The sequence below is a fragment of the Lates calcarifer genome, linkage group LG5, assembly GCF_001640805.2.
Source record: "Lates calcarifer isolate ASB-BC8 linkage group LG5, TLL_Latcal_v3, whole genome shotgun sequence".
NCBI classification, from domain to species: Eukaryota; Metazoa; Chordata; class Actinopteri; family Centropomidae; genus Lates; species Lates calcarifer.
Genome location: NC_066837.1, coordinates 16,707,527 through 16,730,766, shown reverse-complemented (window position 1 = coordinate 16,730,766; position 23,240 = coordinate 16,707,527). Strand labels below are relative to the sequence as shown.

The window sequence follows — 23,240 nt, the reverse complement described above, 5'->3', positions numbered from 1 at the left end:
GAGCATGACCTCGCTCTAATTATCAATCATGTTAATGAGGAACAGTGGCTTGGTGGTTAGTGCTGTCACCTCACACCAATAAAGTCCTGAGCTTGTGTCTCAACACTGGTGCTTTCTGTGCACAGGTTTCATGATCATGTAGCTTTCCACCAGGTGCTTTTGTTTCCTCTTACATCAACAGGTATTGGGAACCGAAGCAGTGGCCTTAGATTAGAGGCTGGCTTCACACACATAGACTTTGACTTAGATCCAAATAATAACCAGACTTTCAATAAATGTCTCAATTCATTCCTACTATCACATCTGTGTTCTTCCTGGGTTCTTAGCTAGTTTGCACCACTAAAATGAAAACATTAAAAAGAAATCTGCTGCTAAGAAACATCTGTAATGCTGTCAAATAAAAAGCAATCAAAAGATACAAACAAGAAGTCACTCTAACGTAAGTGATGCAGGTTAGCTTCCAAATATTTACAGTTCTGGGGGGAAAATATATTATATATTAAACTTAACTGCTAATGCATTGTAAATGTAATTATATGCTTTACATATCAGGACATAGTCAAATCTGTACGTTTCAGAGTAGCAGTATCCATGCAGTTTTAGAGAGTGGTATATTTAGAGAGTGGGTAGAATAACCAAACCCAACACACAACTGCATCAGTCAGTACTCTATTGTGGTGTCACTCTCCAGCCACATGGGGGAGCCTGTGCAACACTTTGTCCTTCTACCATAGATAGACGTCAGTGCCTCCTAATGGTTTACACCTCTCCTTTTGTCCCTGTTATTCCTCCCAAGGCCTTTCACCTTTCATCCCTGTCTGCCTTCATTCAGCCTAGTTTGTCTGTGAGATCTGTCCTCAACGTGTGTTTCATCTATTTCAATCTGTCCTTCACTCTGTGGGATTTTTGAATGGAGACACAACCAGACAGAAACTGGGGCCTTAAAAGCCCTAGGTACACATCATTTAGCTCCACATAATTTCATTAATCACAGATTTGTTGGGAATTTGCACCGCTGAAATCTGATGTCTCTGCCATCTTGTGGCCCTGTTCTTGTAGAGGGACTCTGGTTTCTATTCTACTCATCTGTTGTAAAGCGTTTTGTCAAATTGCATCCATTCATGAAATTAACTCACAGCAAACCTATGACAAAGAGAGTATCAATCCATCACAGGAGTACTGTAAGGCTGCAATTAACAATTATTTGAGTTATCAGTAGGCCTGAAAGTGATCACAATTAAATCTGAAGATGTTTGTACATGTTTGTATTAAATTTCATTATTATCAATCCAGTAGTGGCTTTAGATGAAGACTGAGGGCATCACTAAAGTCATACATGGTGTGGCAATCATAAATGTCTGTGCAAATTTCATGACAATGCATCTAATAGTTGTCAAAGATAGTGGTAGACCAATCAACAAACCAACAGACCAACTGACCGACATTGCCATCCCTAGAGCTGTGTTGTACACAATGAACCCGAGGCGTTTCAGGAGTCCAGGAGGTCACCAGAGCAGTTGTCTGCTTTGCCCAGTTTCTAATCCAGTGATCCCTGTTACAGAGAAAGAACAACCACCCATGTTTTGATCCAATGGAAAGCCAAATAAGATACGTGTGATCTCATCTAATTGGACACAGTACAAATGGATTGTTGACTGGTGTGGAAATGTGCAATAGAGACTCAACAGAGACAATTCAAGCATTAACAGTATGTAGTGTTTTTATTAGGTGCTTTGTTCATACAAAACAACATACTGTTGCAAAGTGTTTGTTTCTATTGATAAAAGTAAGAATAAAGTGCTTGTTCTTCATCTGTACATGTGTGACTTAACAGTTTGAATGTTGTTTCCATGGTTCAGGATTTCATTTATTTGAACATGTTTTTATCATTGAATAAACTGTGATAAATCATTAAAAAGAAAATAGCTTATTTATCAAATGTGAAAAGTAACAGAACTCAGGCAGGAAGACAGAAGTTCAAAATACAGAAATAATTTATTTTTACACAGAGAAAATAAGTGCGTTAAAGTTGAGCATGTGTGCCATGCTTCCTTTAGAATAAATAGATTTTTCTCTCAGTACATTTATCTGTATATGATGTATGATCATTTTAAAATTAAAACAAAAGCATACCATATTTACAGAAAAAAAATGAATGGAAATCAAGAACAAAAGGCTTGACTTAACTGTAGGTCATATACAGGTCATATTGAATAAAACAAGAGAGCAATAAAGTTTTCAAGATACCTCATGATTTGAGAAAAATACCTGTTCACCATGTTTAAAAGTAGATGAGCTGTGCATTTTATAGATGCTGATGTTACAACTGAAAGTGTACAATACCTGAAACCAGAGAAAGTTATAAGCTAAAGCTGAGTGGAGTTTGTGACAGCTGCAAAAAAAAGATCCTTCTCTTCCACCAGATGTACAGTTTAAATTGTGTCCTCCATCTTTTATTTTTACACTAGTTCAATACTTTGGTTGGATGCACACAGACAAAGAGAGGAAACAAATGGAAGGGCAGCCATTACCATTGATTAAACTCCTGACTCTCTGCTGATGTATAAAGGTAGGGTGGGCTGTAGTCTGTCAAGGCTGATCTGATTCTCTGTGTCTAGAACACACAGCATCTCCACCGTCTGCTCCTCCACAAATGTCTCCTTGAAACCCAAGTGAATGTCATCTCTCATTGTTACCTCTCGGTCACTTCTCACGTTCATGCTCCCCACCTCCTCTTTTACATCCTCCTCGTCCTCGTCATCCCCGCAGCACAAAGCTACCTCGTTCTCGTAGCAGAAAGCGCTTGGGGAGTGAGGGCCCAGCAGGTGGCGGGCCGCCCTTGGGGCAAACGGCGATGGTGACCGGGAGTAACTCGAGCTGGAGGATGAGGACTGCCCTCCACGACCCGTCATCTGGCTCAGTTCCCTGGCACTACAGTGAGGTGTAGATGGCACTTCGTAGGTCTTATGGAAGCGGGAGTAGTCCACGTGGTAGCGGTCACCCTTCTCAAAGACCACAGGCTCAAAACGGTGGCCCCAAAGGATCTCCTTGGCCAGGTAGGAGGTGCGAGCCTGAGTGGTCATAGCTGTGGCCTCCACCATCCCCTCCAGGATGACCACAATCTCAAAGTCCTCTTTCTGCAGGTCGGTACGGCTCAGGTTATACAGAGGGCTGTTCTTGTTGATCTCATGGACCACCACCAGCGGTGACACCAGAAACAGCCGATCCAGCCCGTCGTCATAGCCAACATCAATGTCTGTTTGCTCCAAAGGCAGATACTCACCCTCCGCCGTCACATGCGGCTTGATGAGCTGAGCGCGAACATGTGCTTCCACAATGTGGCTCTTGCGCATGTTCCCCAGACGCCACATGAGGCACAGCTTACCATCTCGCAGTGCGATGACAGCATGATGTGAGAACAGCAAGGTCTGCGCCCGCTTCTTCGGCCGCACCATCTTTGCCATAATGGTGCCGATCATGAAGGAGTCAATAATGCAGCCCACGATGGACTGCACCACCACGGTCACCACAGCGATTGGGCACTCCTCTGTGACACACCGGAAGCCATATCCAATGGTGGTCTGGGTCTCTATGGAGAAGAGGAATGCCCCAATGAAGCCCTGAATGTGGAGAATACATGGCCGCCATTCCTCTTTTCCTTCCTCTGAAGAACTCTGTGGATCCCCGTCCTTCACAGGGATGTGAAGGTCAAAGTCTCCATGTGCAAGTGCCACTCCCCAGAAGATCAAGCCAAACAACAGCCAAGACAAAAGAAAGGTGGTGGTGAAGATGAGTAGCAGGTAGCGCCAACGTATGTCCACACAGGTGGTGAAAATGTCAGCCAGGTATCGCCTTGGTTTATCCTCCATGTTGTTGAACACCACGTTGCACTGGCCATTCTTCTTCACAAAGCGACTGCGCAGGCGGCCTGTGCCCAGGTCCAGGCCCAGACGGCATGAAGGTGAAGCACGGCAGCTGTTGTGGACGATGGGCTCGTTTGTTACCCTCAGAGACAAAGCCCCTCTTCCTTCATCACTTCCTGGACACTCTCCTCCTCCTCCTTCTTCACCTCGCATACAGGCCCCCGACAGTGTCTGCTGAGTCAGAGGACTGTGGCCGTTGTGGAGGCCCAGGCTGGAGATCTTCAGGGCATCTTCATCTGTGGAAACGATGCTGTATCTGAAAGAACACAGAATAAAAAATGAGGTCAGGAGAACTGACACAGTTCTGGGTCAGTGAATCCTTAAATTCAAACAAAAATGATTCTCAATTGTAGCTGGCAATCGTCAACTTTGCCAGCTGAAATGTCAACTGTTTTTAACCAGCTGTAGCTCACTAACTAATGGATCTAACATGCTGTCCTGTTTTAAAATAAGAATCCTTTAAAGAGGTCTTAGATATACACAAAATGGCTACATACACAGTACTGAAAAACAATTATCTTTTGATGACAATCCATGTAGAAGACATGGAAATAAAGGGCTGCTATTTTTGTGTTGTACGGTACATCTCTGTAGTCCTAGTGTCATAAATATGGTAGGAAGAATGCAAGACTGTCATATTGAAAGAGAAAATTGCTCTTAGGATGAGAACTAACCACCTTTTTTAGTAAACAGCCGGACAAAACTGCTAACATCAGCCTAAACTCTGACAGCATCCAGAATCAGCTTCTCCACGGTAGATGTGCTAGTTGTGAATGGGGATTGTTTTGCTTGTTTGTTTGTTTTACATTATCAATACAAACTAATGTGCTCAGTTAATGATGTGCAGCTGTGTAAGCAATGATCTCTACCAGAAAAACACACTGATTAATTCATCCTGCTTGTGTGTTTTAGCTGAAAAACTAAAAAAATCTAAATTAAGAAAACTGGACTTAACAGTGACCTAAACCTAAAATTACTTAAACATGTGGAGAAAATACAAAACTTGACATATTTGCATTGCCTTGTTCAGTTGCTAAGCTGTGATTGGATAGACAAAGTTCAGGGGTTAACAAATAGTCAACTGGAAGTTTTGGTGCTCGTGAGAATAACTATAAATACTTTTAATACTCATGACTTTCTCACTTTGTAATAAGCTGTCAAGGCTGCAGATATAACAGTTTTTAATCAGTACTTACACATGTGAATAAACTCATCAATAAGAGGACATGAGTATCTTAGCAAAAGTAATCTGCATGGATGTATAAATATAATCCATCAGGACTACAGCTGCTAATAAATAGTTAATAAATGTGTTGTTGTCCAGATGCCAGAGGTCAAACGGTTCATTCGAAGTCTGATGAACTACAGAGTCCAGCCAGAGAGATTTTTCACAATCAGGCAACCAGAAAGTTGCTCTAAATATTAGCTCATAACTGATCTATAAAACATTAGTTAATGATTCTTTAACATTAATACAACTAGAAGCCCATTATAAAGGGTAACTTATCAGAAAGAGGTGCAAATGTTTTTAATGTGTTGTAATTCTGTGATCACAACAGTTATTCATGAATGGACGTGAGGAACAGAAATAATGAAAACATTTCTTTCAACAGCATACAGACCACTGGCCACTGACACACTTTATTTCCCACCCTCTCTCACCTGTTGACTCGCACCGCTCCCATGGCACCGGTGATCATCAGGCTGTGTCTGCGAGGGCAGTAATGTAGGTTGGGGCGGGCAGTTCCAACCATTAAAGTACTGTTGCTGGACAGGGAGGCAGTATGAGCTCAGGTCTGTCTTGCATTTGTTATCAGCATTGTCCTTTCATGATACATTTTCTGTGAACAAAGGGGACAAAAAGGCGATTGCGTCAATAATGTGAAGGTATCCCACAGGAAAGCAAAACAAAAGTGACAATAAAAGGGATAATAAAGATGGCCACAGAAAATCAACAAGACAAAGAGTCTACAGCCAAGCTAGCAGCTCTTTTAGACTATAATTAGGAATAGGAAAGCTTTGAGCTAAATGCTAATGTCAGCATGCTAACATACTGATGTTTAGCAGGTATAATGTTTACCATGTTCAACTTTGTCCAGCATGTTAGCATGCTAACTTTTGATTATCACAAAACAGATGGTACAGCTGAGGCTGAGGGTAATGTTGTTAGTTTAGAAGGACTTGGTCATAAATGAACAAACTGGACAAAATAAGGTTCAGGAGGGGAACATGGATGTTTGCATTTCACATCAGACATCTCACTAAAATGTGAAATATCAAACTCATGGTGGTGCTAGAGGAAGATTCAGGGGGTCAACAAAGTCAGCAGGTTACATGGTTTGTACAAAATTTTGAGCCACTTCATCCAGTAGCTGCTGAGATGTTTAAGGCCAAAATGGAGGATCGAAGTGGTGGAGAGATCAACAGACTGACCTCCCTCAGAGACACGCTGTTAGTGTGGCTAAAAATCACAAGAGTCAAAAATCCCTAACTGCAAACTTTGGCCTTGCTCTAATGCACAGGGCAGACCAGACAGTTTTGTGTAATGAAAGCTTATTGATTAGGTCCTTGGTAGTGGTTAGCCTTAGGGACCTTCAGGCCAACCAGGGGTGGAAAACCAGACAGGCATTGGAAGGGACAAAGGTCTAAAAAAGAGATGAATCGGTGGTAATCTACTGTTAGAGGAACAATTGATCTGCTGTTTGGCCTGATGACAAGGTTGGAGGGTGAGTTCGCTTGGCTTATTATGTCAGCAAGCCGGGAACCAAGAGAACCAAAAAGTAACAGGTTGCATAACCAATAGAGGGCTGATCACACACAGGGCATTAGTGGTTTATGTTTTATTGTACATGAATCTCTTTGAGCTTTGACGTGAATTCATGGACAGGACAGGTCTGCATTAATGAAAGGTAGTATTGGATTGTGTTGGGAAAATTTCTGACAACTGCAGTTTAAAAGCCTTCGCTTTTACGCTGTCACATCAATAACAAACACAGGCCACTGCTACACACATGGAAACACACTTACGCACATAAACACATGCATGCACGCACAGACTTTGATGGGATTTGCCGTCATGTAATGTGGGCTGTACGCAGCTCTTGTGTGTGTGTTGCTTACAGACTTCTTTTTCCTCTTACACCAAGGACAGATGTTACGAACTGGCTGCTGATTGGCTGGATAGAGGGTGATTTTCGACTGGATAATCCCAAAAGGGCAGATGATTACATCAGCACAATAACTCCCACAGCTGGTGGAGAGTGTCCTCTACCGTGAAATTGCGACCTTTCTTAAAGAGATTTTAAAGACGCTGGCCAATATGTCCGGTCATGCAGGTCAGTCTTGTGTCAGTGCCAGAGGCATCATGTGTGGGATCAGGACACCACAGCACAGTTCCCATGTCGGACTGTTTGGATTTACAATGGAGGCATAAGTGAGAGACTGTATTGTGTAGGTCTTTTCTCCTCATTCCCATTTGTATCAACTGATTATATTGATATAGAGTGTCCCAGCATTTTTATATCTCTGTCACTTCTTTGTTGTTTTACATATTAATATCATTTCTAATATTCTATGTCTTCATCAAACATTTGGCTAGTCCCATATGGAATTATAAGATGCCATTATTCATCAGCCATCAAAAAATACAGCATACTTCTTCCAGTATACAAAACCAAAAGTAAAAACACGAGTCACAATGTTATATGTACATCCCTATGCTTTCAAACAACATGTTTATGTGAAGATGTTCAAAAAGATTGTACGCCAAATAGCAGAACAAAGAGAAAAAGCTGTAAACCTAAATCTCAACAACTTTAATTTTAATCTCTCTTTATTCTTTTTTTCAGGTTGACTCTGTAACATCTGTCCAAGGACTACAGATGAAAAATATCCTCTTGGCTAACTCTGGCGCATTTTCAGCATTGTCCACTAATGTGCACTTTCCCTGCATCTGTCTGTCCCATTCTTATGAATATCAATATCTCAGGAATGCCTTGAATGAGTTGAGGATGAACAGACTCGAATTTGGTGGCTAAAGGTCAAAGGTCAAGGTCACTATGGCCCCACTAAACATGTTTTTCTCCATAACTCAAGTATTCATTCGCTAATTATGACAAAATTGCACACAAATATCTACCTGAAAAAAATAATGAAGTGATGACATTTTATATCCAAAAGGTCAAAGGTCAACCTCACTGTGACATCACAATGTTCTGCAAAAACACTTTCCCAGTCATTATTCAATGGCATAACTCAGGAACAGAAGTGGAGATTGTGACCATATTCACTGGTTGGCGGAGGCATATAACCACGTTATTCTAGTTTTCTTATCGCTCAAAGTAACTGCAAATCCAGTTTTTGTCCATCATCCATATTCATAAAACATTTTTTTTGTTCTGTTACTAAACAAAATATTATGGTGTTCCCAGTTTAAAAAGATGCTAGAAAACAAAAGGGAACTAATTTTCTGTATCACTGAGATGGCACATTGACCAAATCCTGCTTTTGTAAAGGTGTGGTCAAAGGTCATGGTTTTATTGTGGTGGACAGTAAAGTTGTTTTGTATTGTCTTGTTTTTATCACATTTTACTGAGAATAAGTCATTGGCTAAAAAATATTGAGGAGTGTTACTGTTGAAAACCACTGACATGTTTGTCAGTGTCATGCAAACAAAACTCCAAAAGCCACTGATTAATCACAAGCTCTGACAATATAACAGATATTCCTGTTGTAAAGTTTACTGTATATGTAATGTTCATCGATTGAAATGTTAGAGAGGTGTTGATTAAACTGTTGTTTTGTCCACCTGTTGGTGAACAATATAACGCAATATGACGATAATCTGCCGTTGCCATGACAACCATCAGCTTGACAAAACAACGGAGAACATCTTAAAATGTATAGCAGTTTAATAGAAAGCAAATTATCAAGCACCAAAGCATCCCAACTCAAAATCAGCACCCAGGCTTTTGGGCCCACATGGACAAGGAGGTCCCAGGCGTTTTATGGATGAAGTCATGTCAACAGATCCATCTCCATGACAACCAAGCAAACTCCATCTTAAATCTCAGAGAAAAGAGGAGCTGAAAGTTGGATTGTTTTGTCAAAACAGAAACTACAGTATTACCTCTAAAATGACACCAACTCTTACTCATACTAACTATATGTATATATATATATATATATATATATATATATATATATATATATATATATATTATTACTACACTATCATACTTAACTTTTACTGGTTTCATGTTGTTGTTTTCACCCACTGTGCAGCATCTATGACTCATCAGAGACCTACCCCATCATTTGTTTTCTTCTTCCCCACTGAAACATGTTCACTTAAGCTTTGTTTGCACTGTATTTTAAATGACTGAATACCACAGAACTGCCTGTATGTAGAAGCTACAGCTAAAGATACATTTTCATGTATTTATAAATGCAGAGGATTGTAAATATGTTGTGTGAATCTGACAAAAAAATGTATATGGATGTACAATTACACACGTTGTATACGTCAACCTTAAATTAAGTTATTAACACAACATTTGGACTAATGCAGCCAACTGTTATCAGCAATACCTGTCTTTTTTCTCTCAGCTGACAGGAGCCCTGGGGGAGAGTTGCAGTAATTAATGGTTGATCATAGTTACAGTATTAGCCGTCTCCATAGGAACATCTCTCTTCGCTCTATGGGGCTGATTCGCTGTGTTGTGTGTGCGTGGTGATGGTTTATCATGTGAGACAACTTGTGAGGAGGAGGAGGAGGAGATAAACTGACCAAGGAGAGGAGAGAAATGGAGAGAAGAGGAGGCCATGGACTCTCCCTTGAGGAAAGTGTGCACTCCATAACTCAACACAGAGGCAAAACCTGCTTAAGTCAACAGGGATAAACTGAGGTATACAAATAAAGATTATTACCCAGTGTGTCAACGACTCTGAGGAGAGTGCTGTGTCTGACGTCGCTCTTATTCAAGTACGTCAGGGGAACCAAACTGACATATATTACAGCATAATCCCATGCAAAGGAAAGGATGGAGGAAGCCCTTGTCAAATACCAGATTACTATATCTCTTAATCTCCCAATCCAAACAACAATATGAAAGGTGGATGGTTGTTGCTGTGTGACCTGGCTTAAGCCCTTTCGTGTAATCTGAGATCTGCTGATATGAGAAGCGAAGGAGGAAGGGAGGGAGGGATGAGAAAAAAGGAAAGAAAGAAAGGAAGGAAGGAAGAAAGAAACAAAGAAAGAAAGAAAGAAAGAGAGAAAGAAAGAAAGAAAAATAATTTTAAACCAAATAAAATAAGGGCTTTACAGGTGTGAGTTTTTCTACGTTGGACAGAGTGGGAGAAAAAAAACACAGATTAAGATGAAGAGATTATCACGTCAGAGGATGTTACTACAATGTGTAATGCCATTTGCTGAAAAATGGAACATTTACACACACACACACGCCAGAAGCGTGAAAAAACACAATCTACACTCTTTGTTTTTTTCTCCTCCCAACCTAAACACCTTTTCTAAGAGGCACAAGAATGTGTGAAAATGTGTGAAAGACTTCCACTTGGTCATGCCATGCTTTTTGGGGGCGATCGTCCTTCGATTTCCTCTCTTTTTCTGTATCTCTGCAGAAGATGCTCTCCTAAAACTAACATTTAAAAATGGCCTACATGTCCCTGAGGACAGCACTGGGTGCACACAGTGTCCTAGTCCCACACAGAAGCAAAAATAGGGGCTTGAGTGCGTAACAGGCAGGCACTTATTTTGACTCCAAGAACTTTGATCATCCAACACACACAAAATATAAGGAATAACAGTAATACATGAATAATAGATTGTGGGTTTTGTCTTCACAAGGCAAAATGATATGCAGAGGTGGAGTTTTAAAAAGTACATTTACTCAAATAATGTAATTATAATATCAATTTTGAAAACTTCTACTTTTTCGTTCTATTTTCCTTAAATTTTTACTTAAACTCCATTTCAGAGGGAAATATTGTCAGTTTTTGGCCACAAGTTACTTTTCATATTATGATTTTATATCCAAAATATATAATCAGTAGCTTTTATTATTGTTATTATTCATTATTGCATTTATCATAATTAATATTGTTATTAAAATATTTGACTCATTACACTGAATGGTACCAGTACTTTTACTTTTGATACTGTGCTGCTGATACTTTACTTTTAAGTAAAAAGTTGGATTGCAGGACTTTTAATTGTAATGGGGTTATTTTTAACTGTGGTATACTTTTACTTAATTAAAAACATTCTTAATATTTCCTCCCCTTCTACAAAAATTTGTTTCATTTTCAAAGCATCTTACATCAGTTCAACAGATAATTTTTCTGACTCATACTATAAATCTGGGTCACAAATAGTTGCCACCAAATAATCATAATAATTTTAAATAATGTATAGATAAAACAGATAATAGATAGAGTTTCCATCTTTGCACATGCATCACCACAGGAGTAAATCTTAAATGCCAATCAATGGTTTAGACCAGTGCAACCAGAAGTTATGACGGGGCAGTTTGCAAACTAAGCAGCAGCTGTGACGTGTGTTCGTTTCATTGAGGCCACAGGAGCTGTCCAGTGCTGAAAATCAATCCAAACCCTGCAGGAATAATCGACAGCAGGGAGCGGAGGGGAGAGAGAGAGAGAGAGAGAGAGAGAGAGAGAGAGACAAATACTATCCTAACCTTGAAAATGATGTTGGCCTTTAAAATCTTTTCCTCTATCTGTTTACACTCCCCACATTTTTCACAGTCGACTTACTCAGCCACATGAACGTTTTGCTTAAGTATTGATTGTGTTTTCTGAGTAGTTAGTTCGTTAGTTAGGCAGAACAGGGATAACTAGAGCACAGCTTACGGAAGAGGCAGTTTCTTACTGTGCAGTTTTGAGATTTTAAGATTTAGATTTGACTCAGGAGAGCAAACAACAACCAAAAAAAGCCTTTTGTGGTTACAAAAAGATTATTCGTTTGTGATAATCTTTCCATTCCAACAGACGTCACCAAAACTAAAAATAAGAATATGAAAATATAGACACTCACCTTGGTGTTTCTACAGACTGAATCACTTGAAGACTAACAGTGGTTTCATCCTCATAAAAAGATACTTGAGTAGGTTTACAGTTGGCACTGTCCTCTCTTCTTTTTCTTCCACCTTTCCCTTTAATAGACAAACACCTTTTTCATAAATCTGTTCCCAGATTTCTCTTGCACAAACTTGCGCATGTCTCCAAGAGCTTTGTCTTGTTGCTCCATAGTAGCTGAACAGAGTCGCTCCTGCCTGGTGGTTGTGCATCTGCCCCAATCCCTGCCGGTGTGTGTGTGTGAGTGTGAGTGTGAGTGTGTGTGTGTGGGAGAGAGAGGGAGAGAGAGAGAGAGAGAGAGAGAGAGAGAGAGAGAGAGAGCTCTGATTATGTTCCTATTTATATATGCTATTGTTTTCCCCAGAGTGTGGAGATGTGGATATGTGGATTGTATAATTTAGACTTCAGCCCACTCAGACAGATACTTGCACTGACATCCAAAAAACACAACACAAGTGAAGACTATTGTAATCCTACAAAATTCCTGTAGAGACTTAAGAGTGTCTCTGAGGCATTTTACAGTGTGTTTATATTGACTTTGTGGTGCAGGATGTTTTTGTTTGTCTCATAATGCATTTCAAAGATATTCCTTTAAATAGCTGTAGTGTATATCTGTGGGAATCTGCAGTGGCTTAATCATAATCTTGAAGATATTTTATAATTTTTGCAAAGTATATGTATATTTGATTATTACCAACCCATTTATATCACTGAGGGTAGACTAAATAATCCAAACACCTGTCAGTAAAAACAATTTCAACACTGAACATTATAATCTTCATGAATAGGATTTATTGAAGGACTACTGTGTGAGACTGCATTAGTTTTAGCTAGGTGTACCTAATAAACTGTCAGCTGAGCTTATAGTCCACTGACCTGTCCAGAGGTGTGGACTTGAGTCAGGCTCAAGTCATGAATCTGGTGACTTGACTTTATTAAATCAAAAAAGACAGCAAACTCAAACAGTAAACTTTGACAAAACTTAACTTTGACAGCAGTGATTCCTAACTTCATTTGCATGCTAACATTTGCTAATTAGCATTTAACACAAAGAACATTCAACAGCGAGGGAGATAATTATATAACTAATAATATTAGTTTTGCCATCGTTTGGTCAAAATCATTCATCATCAGGGATTTAAAAAAAAAACATTTTAACCTGTTGATGGCACTAGATGAGTCAGAGGATCATCAACATTACTGCAATTCATCCAGAGAGGGACGTGAATGTGTGGACCAAATTCAGTGACATTCTGTCTAATGTCAACAACATGGTGGTGGCACTAGAGGAAAAGTCAGTTCACCCTCTGGGGACCATGAATGTCTGCACAAACATTCACTGCAACCTATCAAAGTGTTGTTGAGATAGTCATGGTGCCATGCAGCAAAACACTTCTGATTTTCCTGATGGTCTATACACTTCAGGAACAGATCAAATTCAATTCATTCGATGATACTTGGATATAAAGACTCTACTGTAATCAAAAACAACAAAAACAAAACAACCAAATAAACAAACCAAAAACAAAACAAAGAACAGACAGAAACATACATTCAACTGAGAAATGACAAGTAATTTTGACTGTGACACAGGAATAACACACACCTGCCAGCTACGACATTTATTTGAAAAAAATAAAATAAAAAAAATCCAGAGCACAAGTTCAAATTTAAAATGAAAAAATATTAAAAAGATAAATAAATCTGATGATTTACATTGTTTAGCTAAAATGTTTAATAATCTTTTAAAATAAAGTAGATTAACCATCAACCTCATGGTTTTATTGTCTTGACAGTTTGAATTTGAAGTGTCCATAATGACTTATTTAGTACTCAACAACACAAGATTTAGGGCTTGGACTTGAATTCGTTGATCTTAACTTGAGTCATGTCACCAAAATCTTACTTTTTTGGGATGAAAATCAATAGATATCATCCAAAAGTGACTAAACCATCTTTCCTGCAGAGTCAAGTGGGGGATATTACATTTTTTGGATGACACAAATAACTTGCACCGTCAACCATGATGAGCGAATAGCCAGTCTCCTGAAGATAATCAGAGAGGCGGAAGAGAGTAATTGCTACAATCTCTGCAACTTCCACTAGTTCACTGCTTCTTCTTCCTCCTCTGTCCTGCCCCCCCACAGCCTGGAGCAACAGCACCCAACCAAAAACCAAGTCACAGTGGATGTCATTACAAAGTGATACAGTGAACAAGGGCTTGTGCCAGTACCTCTGTTTAAATCCTATCTTGTGAGTTTGCCATTACAGTTCTGATAAAAAAGTAAACATCAACATCAGGGATGCTTCCACTGACAGGTTGAATAGCTGTGAAGTTATTTCCACTCAGTTCATTCTCAAGCTTCATTCACATGCAATCCCGCATCAAGGGAAGTGATTAAGTCAGAGTTATTTAAGTGATGTTAATATGTTATGTCTGGTTAAACACAGGTTACATAACAGTGATTTGTGTTTATGTCCTTGTGCAATTACTGGAACCTTAATTCACCAAGTGGGAATTATGTTGTTGACCTGCATGTCACACAAGAATCCAGCAGCTGCAATGATCAGAAAGAAAATTAATCGGCAACTGTTGTGGATCATTGATTATTTGTTTCTGATACACTTTTGGGACGTCACTTTAGGCTCTGGGAAGTTGAGATGGGTAGTTTATGTTCACGTAACTGATAATGAAAATAATCATTAGTTGCAGCCGTACAGGAATCAGAAGATTGATCATATACTCTGTGATCTCTGAGATGACATGTGAATATATGTGCAACCCTGTAGTCCAGCCAGTCTAAATAGCTCTCATATAAAGAGGGATTTTCCTTTGGCAGCTAAAGGAAAATGTGTGTGTGTGTCTGTGCATGTGTGGGATGCCTGGATCAATCTGGAGTGCTACCTGTGCACCAAAATAATCTCCCTTGCTTTATTTTCTGATAACCATTCATCCCAGAAATAGAGGAATCAGAGAAATGGAGGCAGCTGCTGCTGCTGAGGCCAGAAAACCATTTTTTGTACTTGTTGCAGTGGACAGATTGAAGACTGCCGGTCTCTGTAAATAAGTAAAAAAAGAAGCATCAATAAATAAAAAAGCAGCGTTTATCAAGCATGGCAGCGCAGCGTTAGCCATATCCATACGAATGTGTGAGGCCGGCTTTATGGTTTCTTATTCCAGACCTCTTTGAGGTGTTATTGCCAATTAGACACAACTCTTTAGTTTCCATGGAAACCTTATTTTTTCCCTTCTTTCTGTTCTTTCTCTCACAGCATAAATACACATACTCTCTCCCTCTCTCTGGTTTATTTTTAAAACTCCTTTCTTTTTAGTTTCATTAGACAACATGTGGGTGTTGCGTTGCGTAGGCAGGAAGTTGGGGTACAGTGATATAGAGTAGAGCAGTGCGGGCACAGGTCAGAGGTCAGGGGATTAACTAAGTGGGCGCAGAGAGGGAATGAGTGGGCTGAGAGTAACTCATGGTCGAAGGAACACAATGTCCTCCGCGTTACAAGTTTGAATGAAACAAAAGTTGTTACTGCTGCGTCGGCCAGTAAAGGTAACAGTTTGATGATTCATGTACACAAAGTTTTACAATCAAATACTAGGTGGCACTTACACTTGAGAGATGAATGTGGGTTGCACCTAAAGATAGAACAATATTATACAAGTAACAAATAGAGAAACATGAGGATAATAAAACAGCCTGTGTTTCAGCAGGTTCCTTTTGCAGCCGCACTATAAATGTCAAACACTGTGTCTAACAGAAAACCCTCTAATTAGAGAGTGTTAAGTCATGCAGCGGGACACGAAGCTGAGCGAGGTGAAGGAAAGACCGTCCTTACTGCCAGCGTGGCCATCTGTGTATAGAAATAGCACTGATCTAGGTGGCAGTGAGATATTAATGCATTTTTGTGGCATATTTTGCCACAGGGCACTTCTGTATTTATGTCTCCATCAGGACCATCCATCACCCATCCTCATCGCACACAGGAAAGCATTCAAATGCACACATGCATACACACAAACACACATGAGTTGGGTTTTTTTCCCTGACTAAACCCAGCTGACGAGGTCAATGAAAGAAATCGCTACCAAAAGCCCTCAACACCATCATAATAACTCTTCCCCTCAGTCCTTTTTAAATTTGATAAGCAGATGATGGGAGCTATTTTCTGTAGTGGCGGCCGGTCTCTGTGGCCCTGCTTGATGACTCCCCCTCGAATGCCATGAGAGCCAGTTTACTCAGAAGCCTCATTTCTCACTTTGAGAGCTGATCCAGGTCAACATGTTTTTAGAAAAGCAGGCCGAGGGTGGCTGGAGGAGGGCGAGGGGGAGGGGGACCCAGTGGGTGGGTGAGGGGGGCAATCACTCCCAGCGGATGAATAAATTTAATCTAAATAAGAACTGTGTATAGTGTTGTTCTTCACACTGGAAACACCAACATGTCATGTCCGCTTCCAGTGTTTTTTGTCCAGCTGACTCCCAGTCTATGGCTGAACTCACTCTCATTTCTGGAAATTTTGTGGTGCTTACTTTTTTTGAGAAATACATGCATAAACTCTTAAAACTGTTCAGTACTACAGTACAATGTGTTCTAAAACAATTCAATAGATGGTTGTTTGGTAAATGGAGAGTTAATAAAAAGTGTCATTGTGGTAATGTGAGAAATCAAAACCTTGCAGTTTCATGTGGTAGACGTGGCTGTTTAACTGTTGTTAAGTCTCAGGTAAACATACATGGTGACAGTAAAGAAGTCAATAAATAGAGAATATATCTTTTGCCATGTAAAACTTGAATGTACAAGGTGCTATAAGCTGGTTTCCTCCCATTCCTCAAGCAGGATTTGACAAGATAAACAGATACAATGCTTTAAAGAATAAAATATAGATTCATAAAATGCATGAGCTTGTTGATCTGACACAGAAAATGAGGGTTAAAGTTGCTGAGTTCAGAAGGTTGTTTTGAGCAGGAGTACTGGTCACGATCAATACTTGCCTTGGGTGAGGGGTAGGATCAGGGTTAGGAGTGCTCAATCAACTTCTGCCCTCTATGCTGAGGTGATGGGGATTTAATTAATCATGTATGATTGGTTATATTACGAGAGAATCCATTACGGAGCCTTGTTCCTTTGTTTTCCTATCATGTATTTTCATGCCGTTTCTATTCCAGTAGACAAACTGATGCAGGGAGAAAGAATCGATTACACGTGATAATGTTTGTAACTCTGACGTAAAACCTACAATGCTAACAGCTGAGCACAAAACAAGTGCCCTCACATGTCCATGAATCTCTGCAAGGTGGACAAAATAGAAAAACTGACTTATGGTAACAGGTTAAAATCTTTCAAAGAAACCTTGACAGGTGAGAGATGTCTGGTTTAAAAGTTTATGTTCTGAGTTTTCCATTAACTCACACAATAATTTCACTTTTAAAGGTGCTATAAGTAAGTTTTTGCTTTCACTACATAGCCAGCATTAGCATTAACAGCTATTTACTTAGCAAGAGTTTCAGCTATCGTGAGCATGTTAGACTGAGGGTAGACTGGATGCTACAGTAACTCACTATCACAAAGTGATATTATGAGATGGAACCGGGCTAGCAGTTTATCATGCTAACTTGAAGAAAGAAGTGATGAAATTAGAACATTGGTGTTGCTTTCCATTGCTGGAGACAACTCTGAGTAAACAAATGAAGTTGAACATCTCTTCTAGACTAGTAAGTAAATAGCTGTTAATGCTAATGTTGGGTATATGATAGCAGTGGTAGCAAAATCTTACAGCAGCTTTAATTTGAATTATTGAAAAATATGGCATTAAAGGAAAACAATCACGATGTGTGGCTGGACTGACACATGGCCACAGCAAGGGAGCAAGATAGGGACCAACAGATTTCTATAATGGTACTGAACTGGCCACTTAAAAGACCAGGAATCAATTCCTTCTACTCTAAGAAGTTGTTGCTGCTAAAACACACTGGATAATAAATTCAAGAGTGAATTAAGGTAGACCAGAACTCCTTACACACCAAACAAACAGAAAATTTATACCTCTCTCATTCCTCAATGATATGTTTTAAGACTTGTTTGATGGAGGTTTGATCCTTATCCACAGAGCTGAGTGGCAGGTTCTGTGAGTTTTATCACTATAAGTAATGTCTTTCATGTTACACATTGATCCATTGATCCATTATTAATATGAAAATTCAAATAATAGCAGCTTTAAACTGCATCAGCAAAGACAGAAAAAAGTGGAGCTCTGATAATTTTGCAAGAAGTTCATAACATTATGTCACAGTTTTAACAAGAAGTTGCTTTATTTAGTCATTAAAATGTTTACCTTCCTGTTGGTTTTAAGTTGTGTGAGCTGAACTTTTCCATCTGCATTTCCATGGATACCGGCTCTACCCTCTCATTATAGCAACTGCAGACAGAGCAGCTGAATGTAGCTACAGTATGCATGTGACACACAGAAGAAGACAAAAATATCTCTCCTTAATTGTCATCTTACTTGCCAGAAATCTTTAATTACACTCCTGTGTCTTAGAGGTTCATGTGATAACACTGTTAGACAAAATGTAGGCTGTTAACTGTAATTAATCATCACAAACTTCGGACATGTCCTAAGTTTACACACATGCACACATGCGCACGCACGCACACACATACACAAGTACACACATACACAAACTGGGCTTTAGCACTCAATTCTCATAAATCATTTTAAAATAAGACACACTAAAGTAGACTTATAAACAGAACATCTCTGTGGATGTTTGATGAGCAGAGTGGGATTAACAAGCAGATGGTGCACGGCTGTTTTTGTTAAGTCTGTGTTTGTGTGTGTGCACTAATTTGTGTGAGTGTGTGTGTCTGGCAAGAGGTGGTGGAGAGGGACACAGAGTGAATGTGAGCATTCGAATGTGCATGTTTGTCCTTGGTTTGTGTATATCCCTGTGCTATGTATGCACACACACCAGTGGCTCAGTAGAGACAAAAGGCCCCCTCTTGTGGCTTGTTCAAACACAGAAAAACAGTCTCAGCACTCTGTCACGCGATGGGAATTAACTCAACTAATGATGCCAACAGCTTTCAGAGACATATTTGACTTTACTGTACAGTAGGAGGAGTTGGCTGCAGAAAACAAAAGTAAGGTAACACTTGAAATTATAGCTCTGTGATAAAAAACAAAAATCATCTCTTTATTGTTCATATATTACCGCATTACTACCCCTCTGTTTCTCAAAATAGATTAAAAGCATCACCCCACTTTAAGCCCTTAACATAATTTTCCCCCATTGTTTTTCCTTAAGTAGCTTTAAAGATGTAGCCTATACTGATGCCATTATTGCCATGTTCTAACTGGGATGTTCTTGATTTTTGTTTGAAATGCCTTTACCCATTATTAACCTATAATCTCGCCCTGTTATTGCCATTTTACTCAAATTAAACTCCAATGTTACCTACATCCTGACTGCTATTACAAAGTTATTGCTTCTATATTACCAGTGTATCACTTTAAAAAAAAAAGATGGATAGTGCACGCATTAGACCCCAGCACGGTACAGGTGCAGCATACAAGGTGAAAAAGAGATACTGCAATACTTCCTTTTCATTTGATTACTCCAGGCTTGCCCTGTTGTTATACTGATATGAACCCTCATTATTATACTTAGCTGTAATGGAAAGTGCAACCACCATACAAACAGAGCTGTATGGGCAAAAAGGGCAAAACACTTGGATCATCAGATATTGCTCGCTTTATTATTACTCCTCTGAAGGTTTTCATTTCACTTTAAAGACCTTACCAGCACACTGTAACCCTCGCCTCTGTGTGGCTGCACTGCCAGAGTAACCATCTGTGCAGCTAGCCCCACCATCGTCCATGAGACATCTGTCAGTGCCACATTTCACTTTCTAAAGATGACGATATCTGATAGGACACAGTCACCATATTGGGCCCATGAATGTTTGTTTTCTGTTAAAAGACCCCAGCCTCTGTAGCCTCCACGACCACACCAGAAACAGAGCTTTCAGCAAAGGATCTTTTCTTGGCGGTAAAACATACAACACTGTTCCAACTTTTTCTCTGTGAAAATGAAGACTGTGGATCACATTCATGAGGTAGAGTATCTTGTCATTTGGTATTCGATTTTTCTGCAGTATGTGAGCCTTGTCAGGCACCTTATGCTGGAGGATTCCCTCTATGTAGTGGTTACACTACACTCTAGCACAATTTTCTGCTCAGAGGTGTAAAGGTATCCCATTAATAGTGGTGTGTGTTTCAGTCAGGATATTTGAGTAACTCTGCTCACAAACTCAAAGAGATATTACATTGTTAGTGACATAGAAGCATTGAGATATATTTATAGTAAAAACGGCACAGACTTATTTTTCAGGTTTAGAGCTATTTCTCTGCTTATATGCAATTCAAATATAGAAATCTAAAGAATTAAGCTTTAATCTCTTAGAGTCTACCTAATTATAACTAATGAGAATGAAATTGTTTTGATTATGGTTGTTATTCATATTATGCTAATGAACTGTGTCTAGAGCCCACTAAGAGCCTCCTGGGAAATAACACCACACCAGTTCAATTGAAAATCAATCAGTCAAAGGCTATTTTGGTGCTAATGTGCCCAAGAGTACCCAACCAAACACTACAGATGACAGAGCAGAGTCAACAGGATCAACATGGCGCCCCCTGCTGAAGACTATTACTGCCCTTGGTTCCAGCCCAACACCTTTGACCCCTCCCGCTGCAGCTCCTGCCTGCGACCAGATCATATGCACCTCAGCACCACTGCTGCTGCACAACAAGATGGTCCACAAGAGTGGGTACGTACATGAATCATTCAATAGTTCAGTGAAACCATCTGGATGTTTATTTACACTATGTACATTTGTACGTCCACTTAACTTCACTTGGTTTGTCCTTGTTTTTGAAGGCCTTTATGTCACAAAACCAAAAATGCAGTTTGAAAACACAAACACTTCCAATAAAGCAGAAATCTCACCTTTGTGACCTTTAGCCAAGTAAGTGAGCTGGTGCAGCATCTTCTTTGCCTTATTGTGTGGTGTAGCAAACTAGTAGTGGGATCATTACCACCCTCCTGAGGCTGAATGGTGGAAAACACCCACTGCCACTTCACTGGTGATGAGAACCGCAGGTGTGGTGGGTGTTTTCCCCCAGTGACCACAAAGGGCAACAGTGAGCCTCACTCAAAAACAAGGTACAAGACAAAGGACTGTCAGGATGAGGACTGACTTGTTACTTTAGCAAATGTATATCTGGTTAACTGCCCAACTACCATTAAAGATTAGGGCACAGCCACTTCCCTGAATTGTTTGTGTATTGCAGGATAGAGCTATTTGATAGAGCTATTAATCCAAAGTTTGCAAGTAGGAATAAAAGTGAAGGAGAGCCTGATGCTCACAATCAGCAGCAGCCAAGTATATGTGACCAGTAATCCTAGTGACACTGTTATAACATTTATGAGTACAGGTATATCAACATCACACATTACATATTCAGGTCAAACTCTGCTGACATTATGAATAACGGGGTCAAGTGCTTTTTAATTAGTTGCTAACATTCAATATGACAGGTGTGATAAAACAGTTCCACAAGTTGCACACTGAGATGATGATGTCAAACTATAACACAGTCACCAAGTGAAACTACTGTGGAGGTGGGAGAAGGACAATACAAGAAGGTGGCATTTGATTCTGTATCATTAATTAATGAAAGCTCATTACAATCCCTGGGGAATGAGCTGTAATCTGATACGCCCATATGACACATGCAAACACGTCCCCTCAGACAACACCAGCCCACTTAAGTCAAACCATATAGTAGAATAAAGTCAAGGAAGCTTTTTTTTTTTAATCAAATGAATTATGTATGTAATGTAGACTTTAGACTTTTTGATCTGAAAACAAAGGACACTTTAAATTCTTTAAACCTGCGTCCAGTCGAGAGATCAAAACCCCAAACCGGTAAAACTTGTGTCTGTAAATGAGAGGTAGAACTAAAGGAGAGATCAAGATGAAGATGAGAAAGAAGTTGAGTGGGCGGTTCTAGTAATGCAAAAGCACTAGAGCAATGAAATAATGATGAGCATGACCAGAGACTAGCTTGAGTTACGTTCTGTGTGGTCTAAATGTATTGGCTTTGCCAGAACAAATGGGGAGAAGGAAGGAGAGAAGGAGGATAGCCGCTGAAAGCCTTGACAGCAGATTTGGCTAAGGGACAGCGAGCGGTCACAGTAAGTGAAAAACATCTTAATGTTTAGACTTGGGATGTTAGTTGGCTATTTATTAGGGTCTGTAGGGTGAGTTTGTGTTTCTTTGTATTGTTTGTTCTCTAAAATTTGTGGGATAAAAGTCATCAGGTAGCTGCTGTGTTCAGCTTTTGTCAGATGATGAGATGTAAGTGACCCTGTTGGTGTATTATTTTTTTGAAAACAGGAGGAATTATTAAAACAAATGACCAATTTCCAGAAACAGTCAAATTAAATGATTCCACTGCCACCTCTATGACCAACCTGACATTTTTATTCCCTAATATATGATCTAATTTGAATCATTCTTTTCTTCAAAACACCAATTTGGCTCTGTCTGAATTATCCAAAAATATCTTTTTAAACTCCACAAACCAGGATGCAAATGATGATGAAGATGATGATAATTGTGCCCCATCTGAGGTGACCACAAGTGCCAGCAGTGATGACGTCAGTGGTTGCTGGACCTACGACTGGAGCCTGGTCCACAGTCTGAGTCCTGAGTGGGAACTTAATATCTGTGACACTGTCATACAATCCAGGTGAATGTATCCTGTAGCCTGATTTTAGAAACCACTTTTTACTAAGAAGTGGCTGCCTGCGCAGTGACTGCACCCTGAAATAACACTCTCTCACACAGATAGATAATTAAACCTGTAGGGCTTGTGTCCAAATATCTCTGAATGAGCTGCTTTACAATAGTTTACGTGGACATAGTTTAGTTGATTATACTTAAGCTTAGAGCTGCAGCAATCAAAATCCTTACATTAACAATGGAGAAACAAAAAACAAATGTGATGTGAAAGGCATAGCTGGTATTGAGGAACTCGATTCTGCAGCTCGAATTTATTCTGTAGATAGTCATCAAAGTGGACCTAAATGCACAGGAGAAGCTGTGGTCCATGATTTTACTTTTACCTACA

General features: G+C 39.7%; 1 protein-coding gene and 1 long non-coding RNA gene across 3 annotated transcripts in view; one reads left to right on the top strand and one right to left on the bottom strand.

The window, feature by feature from the left end:
• LOC127142488 (uncharacterized) overlaps window positions 1-23,240 on the top strand; it is a 293,661-nt gene that overhangs the window by 244,853 nt on the left and 25,568 nt on the right. The window lies entirely within an intron of this gene.
• On the bottom strand, window positions 1,712-12,268 carry LOC108875929 (ATP-sensitive inward rectifier potassium channel 12). Its single transcript, XM_018665143.2, has 3 exons — window positions 11,995-12,268; window positions 5,586-5,764; window positions 1,712-4,179 (listed from the first exon to the last, which is right to left on the bottom strand). The coding sequence occupies exons 2-3, from the start codon at window positions 5,675-5,677 to the stop codon at window positions 2,538-2,540; spliced, it is 1,734 nt and encodes a 577-aa protein (XP_018520659.1). The 5' UTR covers window positions 5,678-5,764; window positions 11,995-12,268; the 3' UTR covers window positions 1,712-2,537.